The following is a 19566-nucleotide window of genomic DNA, read 5'->3' as shown; positions in this document are numbered from 1 at the left end:
CTGTATCTTTGGGATAAATACCTAGTAGTGCAATTGCTGGGTCGTAAGGTAGCTCTATATTTAACTTTTTGAGGAACCTCCATACTGTTTTCCAGCATGGCTGTACCAGTTTGCATTCCCACCAACAGTGTAAGAGGGTTTTGTATTCTAATATATGCATTAAGGAAGTGTCAAGGCTTAGATTTTCTTCTAAGTACTGCTTTAGCAGTATCCCACTAAGTTTGATATTACATGATTTCTTTTGTATTTTATCATTATGAAATATTTCTTCTTTATTTTTAAATATATTCCTTGCCCTATAGTCTTAGTTTGTCTGATATTAACATAGAAAACAACAGCTTTCTTTGATTAGTACTTGCATGGTCTATCTTTTCTGACACTTTTAATATGTTTCTGTATTTATTTTTTTAATATTAATTTTATTTTAAAGAGAGGGGGGAAGGGTAGAGGGAGAGGGAGAGAAAATCTCAAGCAGGCCCCATGCTCAGTGTGGAGCCAGATGCAGGGCTTGATCTCACGACCCTGAGATCATGACGTGAGCTAAAATCAAGACTCAAATGCTTAACTGACTGAGCCACCCAGGCACCCCTGTTTCTGTGTTTATATTTAATGTATATATGTTTTTGTGGACAGTATATGGTGAGTCTTACTCCTTTTCCCTAGTTTTATTGAGATATAATTGAAGTGGTGTCCTACTTCTATTCAGTATGATTATCTTGCTTTTATTTGGAGTATTTAAATTATTTCAATTTAATGTCATTATTGATATGCTTGGGTTTAAGTCTACTAACTTGCTATTTGTCTTATGTATTCTTTGTTCCTATTTTAATCTTTGAGTATTTTTAGTATTCTATTTTATTTACTCTGTTGGTTTATTAGATATATCATATCTAATGTATTCTTTGTGGTAATTCTAATGTTTTTTAGATTTACCATAATGTTAAAATTATTACTCTTTAATCGTATTTTAACTTCAAATAATATTATATCACAATATATAATGGGAGACCTTAGCACGGTATACTTCCATTTCCCTCTTCTTGTCATTTGTGCTATTGTCATAGATTTTACTTATAAATATATTATAAATCTTATAACACATTGCTGTTATATTTGTCTGAAATATTCTATTATTTTAAAAATGAGACAAAGTTTTTTGTATTTACCCACAGATTTATCATTTACAGTAGTCTTTATAGCTTTGGGTAAATCCACGTTTTCATCTGTTACTATTTTTAGACATTTTTATCTTCATTCAGTTTTGAAATGCATTTTCACAGGTGATTTTTCTATCTTCTCTCTTTGTGCTTCAGAGAGAAAGCTTCTGTTGTTCTCTGTTTAACTTTATAATTCTTTTATTCTGCAATGTCTAATCTCTTGTAAGTTAATCTAGATAATTTCTCATTCCAGATATTGTATTTTTCAGTTTTAGAAGTTCCATTTAGCTTTTTTCTAGTTTTTAAAAATCTGCTTTATGTTTCATTGAGTATATTTATATAAACGGTTTAAAGATTTTGTCAGCTAATTCAATCATCTGTCTAATTTCTGCATGTTTTTAATGCTTACTCTTTAAAAATTAAAAAAAAGTAAAACATTGATGAAGAAAACGAAAGAATATACAAATAAATGGAAAAGTTATCTTGTGTTCATGGATTGGAAGGAGGCTATTTTCATATCCTAGGGTTTCAAGAGAAACAGCTCGAACCACGCCCTTCCTCTCCCGACTCTCTGAGCTTTCTTAACATCCAGATTCATCTTCTTTCCCACTTAGGTAACATAAGAAGTTCATGGAATATTTTGCCATAAAAAATTATCAGACAGATAAAATTTGTACTCACAATTATGGATTGGTTATAATGTCTATATTTCAAATATTGAGTCTGTCTATATAGGCTGTCATGCATTCATGGATACAGACCTCATGGTTTTCCCTATCTTCAGTCACTTGAGGGTTGTCTCCTGGGAAAGAAAGCTGACCAGAATTTGAGCCCCACAAGTCTCAGGGTGACTTTCTAACCTTGTCTGGCTGATAGATCTCTACCATCTTATAGCCCATATCTCTCTGGTTTGGTTTTGTTCTTCATACTTCTGTACTCAAGTTTGAATGCCTACATATTATGCAGTTTCCTTGGGCTCAGATGAGGAATTCACTTCTCTAACCAACCCCAAAATATATTTTCCTAGTATTCAGCTACTCCAAATAATCTGTCTTCAGAAACTGACTCATGGAGGTCCCATTCTGACACCAACTATTAAGTCCTCTCCTCATTCCCAATGGCTGGGAAAAGAAAACTTTTATTATGACATGTCATGGTCATATATCATTGTCCCTGACATGTCACTTCTAACTGCCAAGCAAGAATCATGAACACTTAATTGGTTTGGTTTTCTTTTTTCTTTTAGGATTTGTGCGTCTAGCTGGAGGGGATGGACCCTGCTTAGGGCAGGTAGAAGTGCATTCTGGAAAAGACTGGGTTCCATTGTCCGATGGGAACTTTACATTACTCACCGCCCAGGTCATATGTGCAGAGCTAGGGTGTGGCAAAGCTGTTTCTTTCCTGGGGGATGTGTCCTTCAGAGAGTCAGATAGAGTCTGGCCTAAAGAATTCCAGTGCAAGGGACATGAACCTGAGCTCTGGCTTTGCCACAGTGAGTCCTGTCCAGGAGGTGCTTGCCACCGTGGGGCTGTTCAAGTTTTCTGTTCAGGTGAGATGCAGAGTGGGACTTCAACCTTGCCACAATACTCTCCCAGGGTAAAAAAGACATGAGATTTGGCTGAAATCTTGTCTTCTCCTACTAGTGTACACAGAAGTCCGGCTCATGAAAAATGGCATCTCTCAGTGTGAGGGACAAGTGGAGATGCATATTTCTGGACACTGGAAAATGCTTTGCGCCTCACACTGGAATATGGCCAATGCCAATGTTGTTTGTCAACAGCTTGGCTGTGGAGTCGCTGTCTCTACTCCAGAAGGAGCATACTCTGTGGAAGGAGGTGATAAGATTTGGGAAGCTCGGTTTCACTGCTCAGGGGCTGAGTCTTTTTTGTGGAATTGCCCTGTGACTGCCCTGGGCATTCCTGCTTGTACCCGTGGAAACACAGCCTCGGTGATCTGTTCAGGTAAGAGAGAGGAAAGGACTAACTGGTACTCAGGCTGCTCCTTGAGTGAAATGTCCCTAAGAGCAGAGAGTGTGGAAAAATTATTTTAAAAATGAGATAATCCATGATAAAATATGGTTCTTTTCACTGATATTTCTCTTCATATTGATTGATACATATTGATACATCTCTTCATTGATTTCATTTCTCTTCATATTAAGAGGGATATCTTTTAAAATTAACACTATTATTTAAATATAGCTGAGTATTATTTACAGAGAAAGTATGTAAGTAGTAAGTGTATGTAAGTATGTAAGTAAGTAACTGTGTAACCCCAACCCAAATCAACAAAGAGATCATTAGCAGGACCCCAGAAGCCACATTTATACCCTATGAGTCACTATGCCCACCCTCCTGTCTGAAGAAAACCAGTCTCCTCACTTCTATGCTATAGAATAGTTTTTTCTATTTTGAACTTCATATAAAATCATATAGTATGTTTCATTTTGCGTCTAACTTCTTTGGTTCCATACTATGTGTGCAATTCATGCATGTAGTTGTTTATAGCAGTGCCTCACTCATTTTTATTATTGTAAAGTATCCCATTGAATGACCATGTGACCAGGTATTGATCCATCAACTGATGGTGGAGTTTTGATTTATTTCCAGTTCTTAATTATTACAAGTAGTAATGTTATAGATAGTTGTGACAATGACTTGTGGTACAAATATGTATGTATTTATTTTGGGTTTTTAACTCTTGCCTTTCTTTTTACTCTCTTAATGGTGTTTGTTGATAAGCCAAGCTCCTCACTTTAACAAGGTTCAGTTTATCAATTTTTTTTTTTTTGCATAAAGAGCTTCTTATGTCCTTTGAAGAGAACTTTGTCTACCCTAAGATCCTGAAGATATTCCTCTAGGTTTAGTTATCTTTATTTCACATATAATTGTATAGTCCTGGAATTGATTTTCATATGTGATAGGCATCAAATTTCATATTTTTCTATGAATATCCAATAGACTCAGAATGCTTCCGTAAAAAGACACTTTCAGTGCCACCTTTGTCATAACGAGTCTATAGTATGTCTCAGTCTTCTTCTGGACTCTAATCTGTTCTGTTGTTTCCTTGTCTATTCTGGCATGAATGCCCCAGTTCAGAAATTATTATAACTTTGTAGTATGTCTTGATATGTGGTAAAGTTACACCTCTAAACTTTGTTGTCTCTCTTCTCAATTGTGTTGATCATTCTCGGTCTTTTCCATATAAATTTTAGAATTAGCTTGTCATTTTTCACCAAAAAAACCTTGATGATCTAATCCAAGATGGTGACATAAGAGGCTTCTGAGTTTACTACCTCCTACAGACACACTTTTCCAACTCTTATAAGTGAGGTAGGAATTATTCTCTCTTTTTAGTTCTTTGGAAGATTGGGTGTTAATTCTTTTTTTTTCCCCTATGTACTAAACTTTTTATTTTTAAATAAACACAAACTTACAGAAAAGTTGCAAGAATCATGTAAATATCAGAAAGGACCATAAATATAAAAATCTGACTGGGACATTAGAACAAAGGTGAATTACAGAGCAATTTTCCTATATGCATGCAGTATTCATGAAGAAAATGTTAGCAAATTGAATCTAAAGATGTACAAAAATTAATACACCACAACCAAATAGAGTTTGTCCCAGAAATGCAGTTAGTATAAGATATACCAATTAACAAAACTAAACAAAAAAGGAACCACATACTCTTTTCATCAGAGGTGGAAAGACATTTGAAAAGATTCAAGAAGCATGATAACATCTCTTAGCATATTGAAAATAGAAGGAATTTCCTTCAGTCTGTTAAAGGCCATATAACAAAAATCCAGAGCAAATTTCACACTAATGGTGAAATATTGAAATATTTTTTCCCTGGGATGATGGAGATGATATTAATATCTACTACCAATTTTAGAGAGCAAAAAAAAAAAAATTAAAAGTATAAGAACTAGAAAGGAAGAAATAAAACTTACAACATGATTCCAAAAATTGCTTAAGTGCAGAAAACCCCAAAGAATCTATAGTTAGATTATTAGAAGTTACAGTCTAATTATAACATTGCTGGATACAAACTGGGAATCCAGGATGGCGCATTGACATGTCTGGCAGCTGGAATGTTCAGTTGGGTTGTTGACCTGAACACCTGCATATGATAGTCTCTCCAGCACGATAGTCTCCTCAGGGTAGATTTCCCCAGAAGCAAATGTCCTAAGTGAGTTCAGGGGAGGCTGCCTGACTTTTCTCACCTAGTTTTGAAAGTCAAGTAGTATTACTTTCACTGCATTCCATTGCTTACAAACAACTCGTGAAGGCCAGCCAAAATTCAAGGGAAGGAAGCATAGATGCCCACCTCTCCAAGGATGCAGTATCAAAGATTTTGGGGTATGTTTAAAAACCACCAAGGTATATGAAATAAGTGACTGTGGATTCGTAGATTTCTACTTTTAGTTCTGTACATTGTGCCTTTATATATCTAGGACTTAGTAAATATGAATGTTAGACTTTTTCAGCATGACTTTGTGTCCTTGCTTATATTTCCCACTTTTTGGCCTTTCTGGGCCTCATTTTTGTTGTATTTCCTTCTGATTTTCCATTTTACTATTTCTATCTTGTCCTGATCTAATGGGCTATTATGCTCACCCTTTGAGTTATTTCAAATATTGACTTTTTCAGTTCTAGAATTTTTATTTGATTTTTTGTTAATATTTCTCTTTCAAAATTCTATCTTTAATTCCCTGAACATTTCAATCATGGTAATTTAAACTCCTTGTCAGGTTACTCTAATAACTGGATACCCTGTAAATTTCTTTCCAGTGCCTCTTTTATCCTTCTGGATTTTTGTCAAATCTCTTCTCTTTTATGGCTGAGTATTTTTTTTTTAAATTTTAATTTATTTTAAATGTAATCTCTACCCCTCCTGTGGGGATCGAATTCACAACCCTGAGATCAAGAGTTGCATGTTCTACAGACTGAGCCAGCCAGGCACCCCTTGCCTGGGTATTTTTGATTGACAGACATCTTAGATGAAAAATTATAGAAATCTTTCAGAAAGGATTTTATTTTCCTTCCTCCCGGCAAATGATTATGGACAGATCACTTTGTTTAAGGGAATTGAAGCACTTAGACACTGGGCATCTATCCCTCTGAAGAATAGTCTACTTTTAGTTCACTTTTCCTTCTATGGTACAAAGGCTCTGGTTTCAGGATGCGTCCTCCTTGGCTGACCCTGAATTATACATTGTACCCTCTGAGCCCCATGAGTCTGGCAAAACCTCTGCTGAACTTTTCAGCCTCTTAGCTATAATCTTTGAATTGACAAAGGACTCAAGGGGCAAGTGGCTCATGTCTGCCCTTTACTTTTCTCTCGGAGCTTGGCTCCAAAAATTCTCACTGTCTTGGTAGCTCTTCACCACTTTCAAGCAATACTGATATAGCCCTACTTTCAAAAATTCATTCTTAGTGAAGCACTTGGCTTGAAACTAATCTGGCATTGTCAGAAGCAGAACTTTCCATAAAGAGGTGAAGTCTAAAATTATGGTAACATTACTGTTATGTTACAGCTTTCATCTCAAACCCCAGCCCTAGGTTACTCTTTAGTTTAATTCAGTTTCCTGTTCCTCAACCCTACCAACTCTCTGACCATGCTGTTTCTGCAGGAAACCAGACCCAGGTGCTGCCCCAGTGCAACGACTCTGTGTCTGAACCCGCAGGCTCTGCAGCCTCACGGGAGAGTGCTGCCACCTGCTCAGGTGAGGGGTCCCAGGGGACCAGAAAGCCCTTCTCCTTTCCTGTGAAATGCTCCAGTGGCCTGATTCTCTCCTCAGATAGCAGACAGCTCCGCCTGGTGGATGGCGGCAGCCGCTGCGCCGGCAGAGTGGAGATCCTTCACCAGGGCTCCTGGGGCACCATCTGTGATGACAGCTGGGACCTGAGGGATGCCCACGTGGTGTGCAGACAGCTGGGCTGCGGGGCAGCCCTCAATGCCACGGTCTCTGCTCACTTCGGGGAGGGATCAGACCCTATCTGGCTGGACGACCTGAAGTGCACAGGAAAGGAGTCCCACATTTGGAAGTGCCCTTCCCAGGGCTGGGGGCAGCACAACTGCAGACACAAGGAGGACGCAGGGGTCATCTGCTCAGGTCTGCCCGCACGCTGCCCACAGGCTGGGCCCGGAGGTGGGGGCTATGGAGGACGGGAGTCTGAGCCCTGAGGGGTGTTGCTGAAGGGCCAGAGGAGAGGAACACTTCCTTCCATACTGCCTGTCTTCCTAGAAATGAAGATTAGGTGCTTTCTTTTCCTTCTGCGGCAGCTGATGTTCAGGTCCTTCTTTCTCAGTAAGAGCTCCTGACAGAGCCATTTCCTACAGTTCCCATTGGAAAGCAGGGCTCGATCTTCAGTTCTCTATGGTGGTACAGTCTTGAGATCCTATTGCTGTTGAAACGCATTACCACCGAATTAGTGGTAGAAACAACACAAACTTATTAATTTATAGTTTTGCATGTTAGAAGTCCAACAAGGGTCTCACTGGGCTAAAATCAAGGTGTCAACAGGGCTGCATTCTTTCTGGAGGCTCTGGGAGAGATTCCTTTTCCCTGTCTTGTCTAGTTTCTTAAAGCCATGTGCATTCACTGGCTGGTAGGTAGCTCCCTTTCTTTCTTTTCAAGCTGACAGCGTTGCCTCCCTCTGACCACTCTTCCACAGTCATGTTTCCCCGACTGAAGCTGGGAAAGACTTCCCATTTTTAAGGATATTAGGTCTAAGGATGTGATTGGATTTGGGCTCACCTGCTTAACCTGCACTACTCCAGGTTAATCTCACCATCCCAAGGTCCTTACCTTAATCACATCTGTAAAGTCTCCTTTGACATGTAAGGTAACATATTTGCACAACACCTTGTGGGGGGGGCATTATTCTGCCTACCACCCCACTTTCCACACTCCCTTTCACATACTCTGTCAGAAGTTTTGTCAGGAAGCAGGATTCAGCTTTCCCTCTGTGTAGAGTACCCAGGTGGGTATGCCTCTCTGTTCATATTCTACTACATCATTGTGGTGGAAATAGAAACACAGACACAAACGCACAAAATCAGTTAAAAGGGAGATCAGTTTCAGTCTTGCCACCTAGTGGGTGCTTCCTCAGAAGAGTCAGTGATGAGTGTTCACAATCACAGGCATGGAGGAAAAAAATCAAGAACGTTGAGTGGAATGTTTACTGTGGACTGTTTCCCCCTCTCTCCCCTTTCATATTTAGACTTCCTGAACCTCAGGCTGGTGAGTGAGGATCAGCAGTGTGCTGGGTGGCTGGAAGTTTTCTACAATGGGACGTGGGGCAGTGTCTGCCACAACCACATGGCAGACATCACCTTGTCCATCATCTGTAGACAGCTTGGCTGTGGAAACAGTGGGACCCTCAACTCTTCCATAGTTCCCAGGGAAGGTTCTAGACTTCGGTGGGTGGATCAAATCCAGTGTCGGAAAACTGATTCCTCTCTCTGGCAATGTCCTTCTGACTCCTGGAGACGAAACTCATGCTCTTCAAAAGAGGAAGCTTATATCTCGTGTGCAGGTAACTTACTGTTTCTATGTGTCTGTCCCAGTCCTGAAGGATGTTGTTAGTGAGATTTATATCTTCAAATCTAAGGGATGAGTTTAAGATAAGACTACAAATGAAGTTTAGATGATTATTTAACTTACATTTTCCAATCTTGTTTCACAGTAAAAAATAAGGAAACTTGTGTTTCATGAAAAATACCAGAAGGATAAACTTTCTAAGCAATTGCTATTAATTAGGAATAGTTAAGTGATATCCCAACACATTAAAGTAAATAAGGGTCAATGAGGAATCAACCCTGATCATTTTGTCTCTTAAACTAATGGTATTTTACTCTGGAATGCCAGACACCAATTGGCACCAGGTTGGTTCTTCAGTCAGTTTGTTGGTACATAGTAACTGAGTGCCTTCTAGGCACAAATTTATGCTGCAGGTAGGAGGATGGAGAAGAGAAGAAAATATAGTCTCCACTATCACGGAGCTTACAGTCCAGTGTTGAAAACTCTCATTAGGCAGAAATTTCATGAAGAGTTAGAAAGTGCTGTGGAAGTGTGGAGTTGGGGTAAAAGAAGAAATACTTAGATGGAAAGCTGAAGGGTAAGAGTTTCTCAGAGGAAGAAAGTGGAGAGATCACTTGGGTCAGCGTACATACTGAGGTGGGAGGAAACATGGTGTCTTTGAGGCACTGAGAAAATCCCATCATGGCCAGAGCTGAAAAGGATGAGGGAAAGGGCTGCAGGGTTCCCCTGGAATGATGAGCAGAGCCAGAGACCTCTCTTGAGTCAGGGCCCAGGAAGACATTCCTGTTAAAGAGGAATTTATCTTCTTGGCTGCCTCATCGTGGAGAACTGCTGAGAAGTCAGTGGCCTCATGTCCCCATGACTTTCTGCTTGAATTTGTCTCTTCTAAGAGACCCTCAGGTTCACAGTTTTCGGGGGCTGATCCTGTATCCTCTGGGCCTTTCATTAACTACCATGTACTTAATCTGTCCCCCTCATCTCACCCTCTCAAAATGTTTTGCAGAACCTGCTGGAATTTGGAGCCCATCCTCTTCAAACTCTTATGCCCTCCAAGTTCCCTTCACTTTCACATTCTGATCAAAACCTGACTTTTCCCTGAAAACACTGATTTCCCCGTCAACTGGAGGCTCCTTTTTTTCTCTCCACACACTTTTCTCTGGGCCGAGACTTGGAATAGGTATACTTCTCGCTCTCAGTTGTCACTTTCAACAATTCCCCTTCTGTCTCTCTTCTCAACATCCAGCTACTTGAAATTCATGCCATGAAACAATACTGCCTAGTACTTGTACTTGTTGCTGTCATCATCCTAATCTTCTGGTCACTCCCCTTGTCCACTGAAGATTGCAGCACCAGACGCATCAGGTTCCTCATCTCTGTCTTACTCCTGGAACCATTGGTACTTACTACAACCTCCTTAAACACAACTGAGACAGCATTCTGGCCTCTTAGTTCATTGACTTCCTCATTTCTAAGCACCTTTCTTTCCATCCTATCTCTGCCTATGCATATACCACTGACCACCAATAACTGTACAACTTGAAATCTTGATTCCTTTATTCCATTATCTGACCAATGCTTCCTATCCTTATGGCTCCTAACCCAGAATGCTCTGTTTCAAATAATTTCTTGTCCCCATGGAGATACCCAATCTTTTCCCCTGTCAGTTTTTCTTACTTTTCTACTTTCCTCATGTCTGCACATCTTTTTTGTAGCCAGATTAGATAATATGATCCAACATTCTGATCATTCTCCTTAAATTTATTCAACTTCCTTGCCTCCTCTTTGTCAACTGCACCTGGCAAACTTCACCTGGTTAACGTCAACTGCCTGAGTACTCCTTGTCTGCCCTGGACTAAGGCAAAGGCAGGAAAACAACACAGAGTCAAGTTGCTAGCCTACTTTTGAGTTCACTGACACAATCTCTAATGGGAGTTCCACAGTGTCTCTGAGTACTACTGTACTCCTTCAATATGCTTGCTTGCCCTATCTTTGTGTGTGTGTGTGTGCTTGCCCTGTCTTTAAAATTATATTTTACATATTTTCTGCTCTCCTCACATTGTCAACACCTGATCCCCACCATCTATTCTCAAATCATGATCTGCCTCTTATCTCATTGAAAAACTATAAAAGTCAGCTGCCAACTCCTCATCTCCCTTTTACCAAGTCTACTTATCTGTGGTCTCTGCACATACTCTGTACTCACTTGGCCTCCTGGATCAGTGACCTCAGTCCTAGTATTAGGCCAGCTCTTCTGCTGAGGCTGTGGATCCTAACTGCACTTGTCCAAGTCTTCACTTCTATTCCCTCTGATTTGCACCATTGACTGCCCCCTGTCTCTTGGTTTATTCTCATAAATATATATATGGGTTTGTGTGTCTCACATCTTGAAAAATACCTGAACAAACAGTTTTGCTTGACTTCCTTGCTACTGCCCATCCCCCTTCTCTCTCCTCCTTAGCCATGTTTCTGAAACTATGGTCAGTAACCACTCACAGTCTTCACAATTTTCCCTCTTCCACTATTCTGAACTCATCCAGTTAAGTGTTAGGGTCCACCATTCCTCTGAATTGGTAAGGTAAGAGACTTTTCTCTCTTCAGTATTCATGAACTTTTAGCAGTGTTCAGCAGGTTCACTTCTCATTCCTTCTCATTTTGCTTTCTCTTGGCAGTCACTCCACCTCATTGTTAGATAGGAGTGGTTGGGATCACTGGGAATATAAACGCTCCTAAGACAGGCTCCAAGGAACACTAACTTTTAAAAGCTAGTACGCTCTATAAACTGACATGGAATCGGATGCAGAGCAGACAGAGAGAGAAGAACCCAGAAAATACTGTGTCTGGAACTCAGGTTAAAAAAATAGTTTCAAGGAAAGGGGGATGGTGATATATATTAAATTCTACTAAGGCTTCAAGAACATTTGAGCTGAAAAGTACCCAATAGATTTTGGGCATTGTATGTTATTGACTGTTTAATGAGAACATTTTTGAGGTGGGGTAGAAACCAGAAATAAAAATATCAATAAGGTGATGGTTAGAATTGTATACAATACTTTTGAGAAACAGTAAAGGGCAAAGAGTGAGAAGTAAGGTGCTGAAGTGTAGTATTCGATGCTGGAAATAGATCTATTTTTTATTTATTTATTTTTTAAAAGATTTTATTTATTTATTTGAGAGACAGAGTGAGAGTGCACAAGAGGGGGTAGGATCAGAGGGAGAAGCAGACTCCCCACTGAGCAGGGAGTCTGATGCGGGGCTCGATCCCGGGACTCCAGGATCATGACCTGAGCTGAAGGCAGTCGCTTAACCAACTGAGCCACCCAGGCGCCCAATGCTGGAAATAGATTTATTTTAATTGCCAAGTGGATTAATTTGTTGTTGTGTAATAGGGTGATCTACTTTGAGAAGTGACACAGGCACACTTCATTGTCTGAGGGCATGTGTCTCCAGTGCAGAAACAACCAGAAACCATGTCATAAGAAGTCTGTAATTAGGCTAGTTAGCAGAAATGCCAGAATAAATGTAACTTGATTGTTGAACTTTGAAGGACTTTACCATGGAAGAGGGAGAAGAATCACCATGAAGTAGCTGATCCAGGGGACAGGACACCAGCTGATGGATGGGGGTTGCAAGGAGGCAGATTTGGGTCCATAAAGGTATCTCACCTTGTGATGGCCCCTCGGGGAATGAACAATACTGTCAGGTAATAGAACACTGGAGTCACAATGGGATGGACAGCACCTTCCCTTATATCCATTTTTGCCTATCTTTGTGTGTCTTTCCTGAATCAGTAACATCTGCTCCTGCTGGGGTTGTACCATGCTTGGCACTAGGGAAATTGTGTTCTTTCCACTAGTTTCTTTTATGCTTAGAGAGAGAGACCAGGTCCTTTCTTGTTCGCTTAAATTACAAAAACAAATATATACAAAAAATGTAGAAAGAGAAATGAATCACAGCCCATGACCCCTTGTCTATTTGTACCCTTCTGTTGTAAACAGGATTAATGGACTGGTAAGTACTGTTTTCCAAAATCATCCATTTTCATTGAAACATATCCAAACTCATATATCCTTAAAGGGTTTATGTTGATGGTATCTTGTTATTTGATTGTACAAAATTGGGATTATATCACACACATTATTGTTATATTAGCTTCTATTGCTTAATAAATCATGGCTATTCCTCCAGGTAGATCTAACTCATTTGTAAATCAGTGGTATAATATTCCAGTCATCAGAGATTGCTAGTCCAGTTCATGTAACCATTTACTTGTTTATTGGTAGTCTGATTGGTTTTGATTTTCCCTTTTTATAAACAATATAAACCTGCCTCCTTAAACCCTTCATCCATCAGTGAGAGTCCTACCCTTGGAGCAGCTCATGGTGATTCTCCTCCCTCTTCCATAATAATCCTTTTGTACATGTATTTCTATATACAGGTGAGTTTTTTTACTGTAGGATTACTCTCAATGTTGATATTATTAGATCAAAGAATACACACACACATAAATTTTAATAGATATTGTCAAATTACTTCTGGGGACTCTTTTCAATTGTCTTCTTCATTTCTAGAGAAAATGGTTGAGTTTATAAAAAACTGGAGTATTAAACTAAAGCCAAATGATATAGAAGCTCCCAAATCAATAAGCTTAGAAAACCTATGTCTCATGCTAAAATATTTGAACTCTGAAATAAGGATAACAGTTGCTTTGCTCCTGGTTTCTTTCTCCTTCCTTCCTTTCTGCCTCCCTCCCTCCCTCCCTTCCTTACTTTTTTTGCATTTTACAGTGTTTTCCCCTCCCTCAACATTCTTTTCCAGTTCCTTGTTTCCCCCTCCTCCTTCCCTGCCAGCTCAGGTATATCCTGGGAGTTGTCTGAAGTCCACAGCCAAGGGAGAGCGTGGTGATAGCTTTTTCAAAGGCAGAGGCTCACTCTCTTCCTTCCTTCTCTTTCCTCACCTCCTTTTCTTGTTCCTGTGAAAAGCCAAATGGATATTAAGCTATAAGACCTTACATTGATGATAATTTTCTACAATCAAACGCAATGAGTTGAGTGATAGTGAAGTCTCCAGTCCTGAAAGTGAGCAACCACCCAAAAGGGGTCCTGCTATCATATTCTGAGATGTTCATGGGGTAGAAAGTTGGATAGAATGATATGGAAAGAGTATACCAATTCTGATATTTTATGACAAGTACCATGTATACTTCTATTTTCTTGTATTGTTTCAAATTTCTGTTTTTCCTTTGGTTTCAATTTTTTATGCATTTTTTGGTCCCATGTTTGTTATCTGTGTCCCCTCTCCATGTAGTTTTTGTCAGTATATTTGAGTATCATGCAAACATTTCTGCTTACTACTTAGCCATTTGTCTACTTAACCATTTTTCTCTGAGTCCTCCTTATTCCAGTTCTTTACAAAAAGTATCCTCTTAATATAGTAATCTTTGCTTGTGCACATGTCATAATGAAAAATAGATAAGGAAAGTTTATAATCTGTTATATAATTTCCCATTAAAAATATAAATGGAACACTGAATGCAAATTGCTTCTGTGATTCTGGACATTAACAAAATATCCACTATTATTACCACAAACCATTAATATCAATTTGTATTTCCTTTATTATCTTACTTATTAGCAAGAATTTAAAGGAATTATGTTTTACTGGATTTTATTCACCCATTCATTCAATAAATATTTATCAAACCCCTATACATAGTATTTATAAAAGGTTCTCAATGCACACTTGTTGAATGAATGCATACAACATGGCAGGCATGTCCTAATAGCAGAAACACAGAGGTGAATAAGACATGCAAGGTGTTTCCTTTTGTGGAGCTTGTGTGTGTGTGTTTGTGTGTGTGTGTGTGTGCACATGCACACGTGTCTGTGTTTTATTTATTGTGGAATGTGGAAAGTGATAAACAAGTAAATGGATAAAATAATTTCAGGTGGTGATATTGGCTATGATTTAGTGAGTGTCTCAGTAACTCAGCCTGTTAGATTAATTACGAAGCCAGTTATTTTCACTTGTCATTTGGACTGAGCCAAGCACTTAAGATAATCTTGTTTGGGGCAAGACCACCCCCAGCTGTCCCTGATCTAGCACTTCCCCCTTGTCTGCTTCTGCAGGAGTGAGACCCAAGAGCTGTCCAACTGCTGCCCCCTGCACAGGTACATCAGCCCCTCCTGCCTCCCCTGTTGGCTCCCAAGAGCTCCTGCCTTCCCAGCAGGGGCAGTGACAGAAGGTGCTGCTGCCTTTTCAGACAAAGAGAAGCTCCGACTGAGGGGAGGAGACACGGTGTGCTCAGGGCGAGTGGAGGTTTGGCACGAGGGCTCCTGGGGCACAGTGTGTGATGACTCGTGGAGCCTGGCAGAGGCTGAGGTGGTGTGTCAACAGCTGGGCTGTGGCTCTGCCCTGGAGGCCCTGCAGAATGCGGCATTTGGGCCTGGAAATGGGAGCATCTGGCTGGATGAGGTGCAGTGCAGGGGCAGGGAATCCTCCCTGTGGGATTGTGCTGCGGATTCCTGGGGGCAGAACAACTGCAACCACAAGGAGGATGCTGGAGTGCGGTGCTCTGGTGAGTGGCTCTGGTTGAGCTGGAGCAAGGGTGGGGCAATGGGGTGGGCTAGGGTAAAATGGGAAGTTTGCATTCAGAAAGCATCTAGGTGCTGTCAGCCCTGGATCTAGGAGAGGAGGAGGTCTCAACATTAATGTTGGGGTAGTTGAGGGGTGATTTCAGGGCTCAGGTAGGGAAAATGGGCTGCCCTGCACTCTGACCAATTACTGTACTGCAAACTCCTGTTTTTCTCTCTAGGTGGAAGAACAGTATTGCTGTCTACTACAGCAGGTACAGTGCCACGATCTGTAGGCAGGGGAGAATATTCAGATTCTTAGGTCCTATTCTGTGGAATCTGACAGAATTAGCCAACTCAGAAAAGGAAAGATCCTGAAGAGCCATCTGCTGGTGGGGAGGTCTTAGGGCATTTTTCCTTGGGGAAGCTTCCCCTAGTTCCCTTCAAATTTCCCTTGCCCTTGGGCCAAGGGAGGCTGGTTCCTGTTACAGAACCTAAGGTTTTCCCATTTGCCCATGAATGTCACTCCTCCACAGCAAGAACATGAGTGTCACCTTTCTGCAGCTAGATGCCTATCCCAGGAGTCGCTTGATGCTCTGGTCTGGGGAAGCCCGAAGAAAGGGGGCTGCAGTTGTGTGACTTGGCCCAGCATTCCCTTGGACCTCACTGGAGTGGAGTTCAATTTATCTCAGGACAAGGCCTGGGGGAGTGCCCAGCAGGGTCAGAGTCAATCCTGTTATGTCTGAGGCTGGGACTTGTCCAGGGTGCTCTGGAAATGCTAAAGGAGTTTCCCTGGGTCCGTGCCCTACTCCAAATCCTATTGGCTTTATTCTCCTTAGGGATCAGACCAGGCCCAAATCTTGTCCGTGGCATCTTCTCCCTGTCTGAGATGCTCTGCCTCATCCTGGGGGCCCTTCTCTTCCTGGTCCTCGTCATCCTGGTGACTCAGATGTACAGTTGGAGAGCAAAGCGCAGAGGTGGGCTATAGGGGGTACAGGGTAACATGGGAAGTGTGTGGAGGCAGGAGATGGGGCCAGGTGTGAGAGGGGGGAGACTGTGTTTGAAAAACTCCATCTGCCCCACATGAAACTCTAAGGGCTGAATCTATAGAGTCTCTTAGGATTGAACACTCATAAGTCATGGCTTCTCTGTGAGACAAGAAAGAAGAGGGGCTGAGCTGTGGACACAGAGCAGACAAGGGAGAGAGGTGCAGACATGGTACATGGGGTATGAGGAGACTCTGCAGGAGTCCTGGCAGCCCTGAAGCTTTTTCCCTGTGTGAGCACTGGGAAGAATGATTAACTTGTTGGTTCAGGATGAACTCAGGGGGCAATCTCTCACTTGCTGGTGGTTTGCTCAGCCTTACCCAGTTTTGAAGATGTTCTCAATGAGGCTGTGTACGAGGAGATTGATTATCTTGTGACAACGAAGAAAGATCTGCTGGGCAGCAATGGTGTGTATCCCTGCCTTGCCCTCCTGTGCCCTCTAGTTGTCAGCCCCCCACTGTCTGTGAGCCAAGGCTTCTCTGCAGAGCCCATACCTATCTCATGCTCACAGAAGCAGCTCCTCCAAAGGCAGCAGAATGGGTTCCTACTGAGCCCCTGTGAGCTCTGAGCCTTCTCTTTATACTGCAGGAGCCCATAGATCATGCTCCAGCATTTCTTCTCAGCCTTACCACATGTCCCATGGGTGTAAGAGGGTGTGTTCTGTTTGTTTTGTGATGTTTTTTCTCCACATTAGGGGCCCTGTCAGATGACTCCATGACTAAACTGCCATATTACATTGGGGATGGTGAGGAGAATAGTGACTTTCAATCTGCTCCAGGTAGTAGGGGTGAATCTGCTTTGGCTGGGTATTGGGGGCAGGGGACTTCCCTTCATAGAGATGAGATTCAAGAGGGACAGTCTTCCTTTGACTGGGATTAGAGGGGTCTCTTCTCTCCTTCTCTGGTTGCTCTGATGTGCCTCATGGTGAGGCTGGGCTTTCTGTGTCCAGAACCACCCTCATTCAGTTGCAACAAATACACATTGTTTTGAAAAATAACATCTGGAAAGTGTAATTGACCAAATATTTTAGTAAGGCACAATGGTGTAAGAGTTTCTTTGAAATACATAGTTTTAATCAGGAAATATTGAGGTGTTCGGATTATTTTTCTGGTTTATGGACACATAAAATGAAATATATGACCTTGGAAAAGACCTGTTAAAACACGAAATGAATAGTGCCTCTGTTTAGCAGCCATCAGAATCTCTGTGGCAGAAGGGATTTTAGGTATTACCTAGGCCAACCCATTTACTGTGGTTTCATCTGACCCCTTTGTCTGCCCTTAAAATCCCCAGCTCAGAGGACTGATGCCCCTAGTGAGGATTATGATAATGCTGAAGAGGTACCAGTGCCTGAGCCTCCTCCTGCCTCCTGGATGAGTGAGGGGGAAGTGCCCCCAGAGGAGGAGAATGGGAAGAAGGCCTTTCAGAGAGGTGAGTGGGGTTAGTTGATCTCTTGTAATCTTTTGTCTCTGTCCTGGAAAGGGTGATTTGAGCTCTTTATTGCTCATCCTACCTATAGATTCAAAATTCAGATGATCTCAAAATTCAGATGATCTCATATCCTTTGACCATCTTCCTTTCTTTCATGCTCTCACATTCCTTGGGGAGGGGGAGCATCACTATATTCTTGGTATCTGCGTCTCCATAACTTCATCTTTGAGGTGCTTGCATTAAGACACAGATTAGTTTACCAAGTCTAAAAATAGAACGACTGTTCTGATAATATTTTTGTGCTGTCTCATGTGAAAGGCATTTAGAGATTTAAGAAATATTGCAATATTGGAATTTGTGAGGCATTTAATAATTTGAGATGCACTGCAATCATGTTAGCACTAATATGTACGAAGTCTATGATATATGGTAGCCTTGAAAATTAAAGCCATGATGGTGGATTATAGAGTCTGAATTTCTGGGCAGTTAAGGGCCAATCTGTTCCAGACATTTCAGTGGTCAAATGAAGACACTCATTCTCCAGAGAAGAGTGTTTCTCCATTTGAGGTCCAGTGTGACACTGGGGAGGTGGCAAGTATGGAAGAGATCCTGTGGTTGTTTTTGTGGGCATTTGGGAACACAAGTCAAGGCCATCAAGAGCAGAGTGGGATTGTCAGTGAGGACCTGAGATTTCTCCAGGTCTCCTGTGCCCTTCTCTTTCTGAATTCAGATCTGTAAATTGTGAAAGGAGAAATTTTCATGTCCCTTCTTATGATTCTTACCATTTTTGGGCCATCTCTGCTGAGAAACATGTCTTTATAGAGCACCTGTGTTGGCCATAGATCTCCTGTGATAACAGTGTTTCCTAGAGACCCACATGGACTGGATCCTGATAGGATAACCTTGATATATCTTTACTGTAACTATATTAAATTGTCTGAGTCTCCTTGAACATTACTTGATGCTTCTTCATCACCACTTACTTGACTTGTTTCCACCATGGGGCACTGTCCTGTCCCTTTGTCCCAGTTCTAATCAAACTTCTCTTTACTGCTTCAGGCTCCTCTTTACAGTTCTCTAGAGGGGTGGCTGGTCCTGGGAAAGAAGAATCTAATCCCTGGCTGCTCCAGGGGGAAGAAGTGAACTCTGGGTATGATGACATTGAAGTAAATGCCCTTGGAACATCCACTATGGTTTTCCCATGATGTTGCATTAAAAATGAGATAAAGCCTCGGATATTCTAATTGCCTGTATTTCAATAGAGTAGTGCTGACTTATAATTGTATTATATGAAATTACTTAGTCTACGGTCATCCCACCCTGAGCGCGCCCGAGCTCGTCTGAAATTACTTAAAATTAAATATTCTGAATAAAGTACTTTTTGCTTTGTTGATTATTTAGCAAGTTTTATCTCGATTCACAGTTTCCCTCCAAGGAAATATAAGGTGAGTATATTGACCTGTTTTCTTACCTCCCCTATGGGCTACTCAAGGCCTTACTTTGCCTGAGTTCATGAATGTTCCAGTCTCTCTTTCTTAGACAAGGGACTCTAACCTTGGTCCATACTCATGCCCTCATTCCTACCAAGATGAACTCATGGGAAAAAACCAATCCTGAACATTCATGTATGCTCTTCCTTGAGATGTGGTATCATCGGTTTTTAAACAATTCCTAGGTACTAGACGTGGGTAGGAATTTCAAAGTTGAGGGTGGGAGGTTGGCTAGGAGAGAGAATGGATACAGCTTTCCTATCCTGCCCAAATTTTCATGGATCAATTAAAAATCCAATTTGGGGCACCTGGATGGCTCAG

The 19566-nt window shown here is 41.2% G+C and overlaps 1 protein-coding gene across 1 annotated transcript in view; it reads left to right on the top strand.

Moving 5' to 3' along the window:
- The window catches only part of LOC123841884 (antigen WC1.1-like), a 36284-nt gene extending 17324 nt beyond the window's left edge, over positions 1-18960 (top strand). The window contains exons 5-16 of the mRNA XM_064590290.1: positions 2404-2706; positions 2801-3118; positions 6796-6888; positions 6964-7278; positions 8390-8704; positions 14835-14876; positions 14969-15283; positions 15521-15553; positions 16118-16255; positions 16639-16731; positions 17618-17755; positions 18815-18960. Of these exons, the coding sequence (XP_064446360.1) occupies positions 2404-2706; positions 2801-3118; positions 6796-6888; positions 6964-7278; positions 8390-8704; positions 14835-14876; positions 14969-15283; positions 15521-15553; positions 16118-16255; positions 16639-16731; positions 17618-17755; positions 18815-18960 (2249 nt within the window). The remainder of the gene's footprint in view (positions 1-2403; positions 2707-2800; positions 3119-6795; positions 6889-6963; positions 7279-8389; positions 8705-14834; positions 14877-14968; positions 15284-15520; positions 15554-16117; positions 16256-16638; positions 16732-17617; positions 17756-18814) is intronic.
- The last annotated feature ends 606 nt before the right edge of the window (positions 18961-19566 follow it).

This window comes from Mirounga angustirostris, unplaced genomic scaffold, assembly GCF_029215605.1.
Source record: "Mirounga angustirostris isolate CCGP_5_RB_7025 unplaced genomic scaffold, mMirAng1.0.hap1 SCAF_5, whole genome shotgun sequence".
NCBI classification, from domain to species: domain Eukaryota; kingdom Metazoa; phylum Chordata; class Mammalia; order Carnivora; family Phocidae; genus Mirounga; species Mirounga angustirostris.
This window is presented reverse-complemented; position numbering and strand designations above follow the sequence as displayed.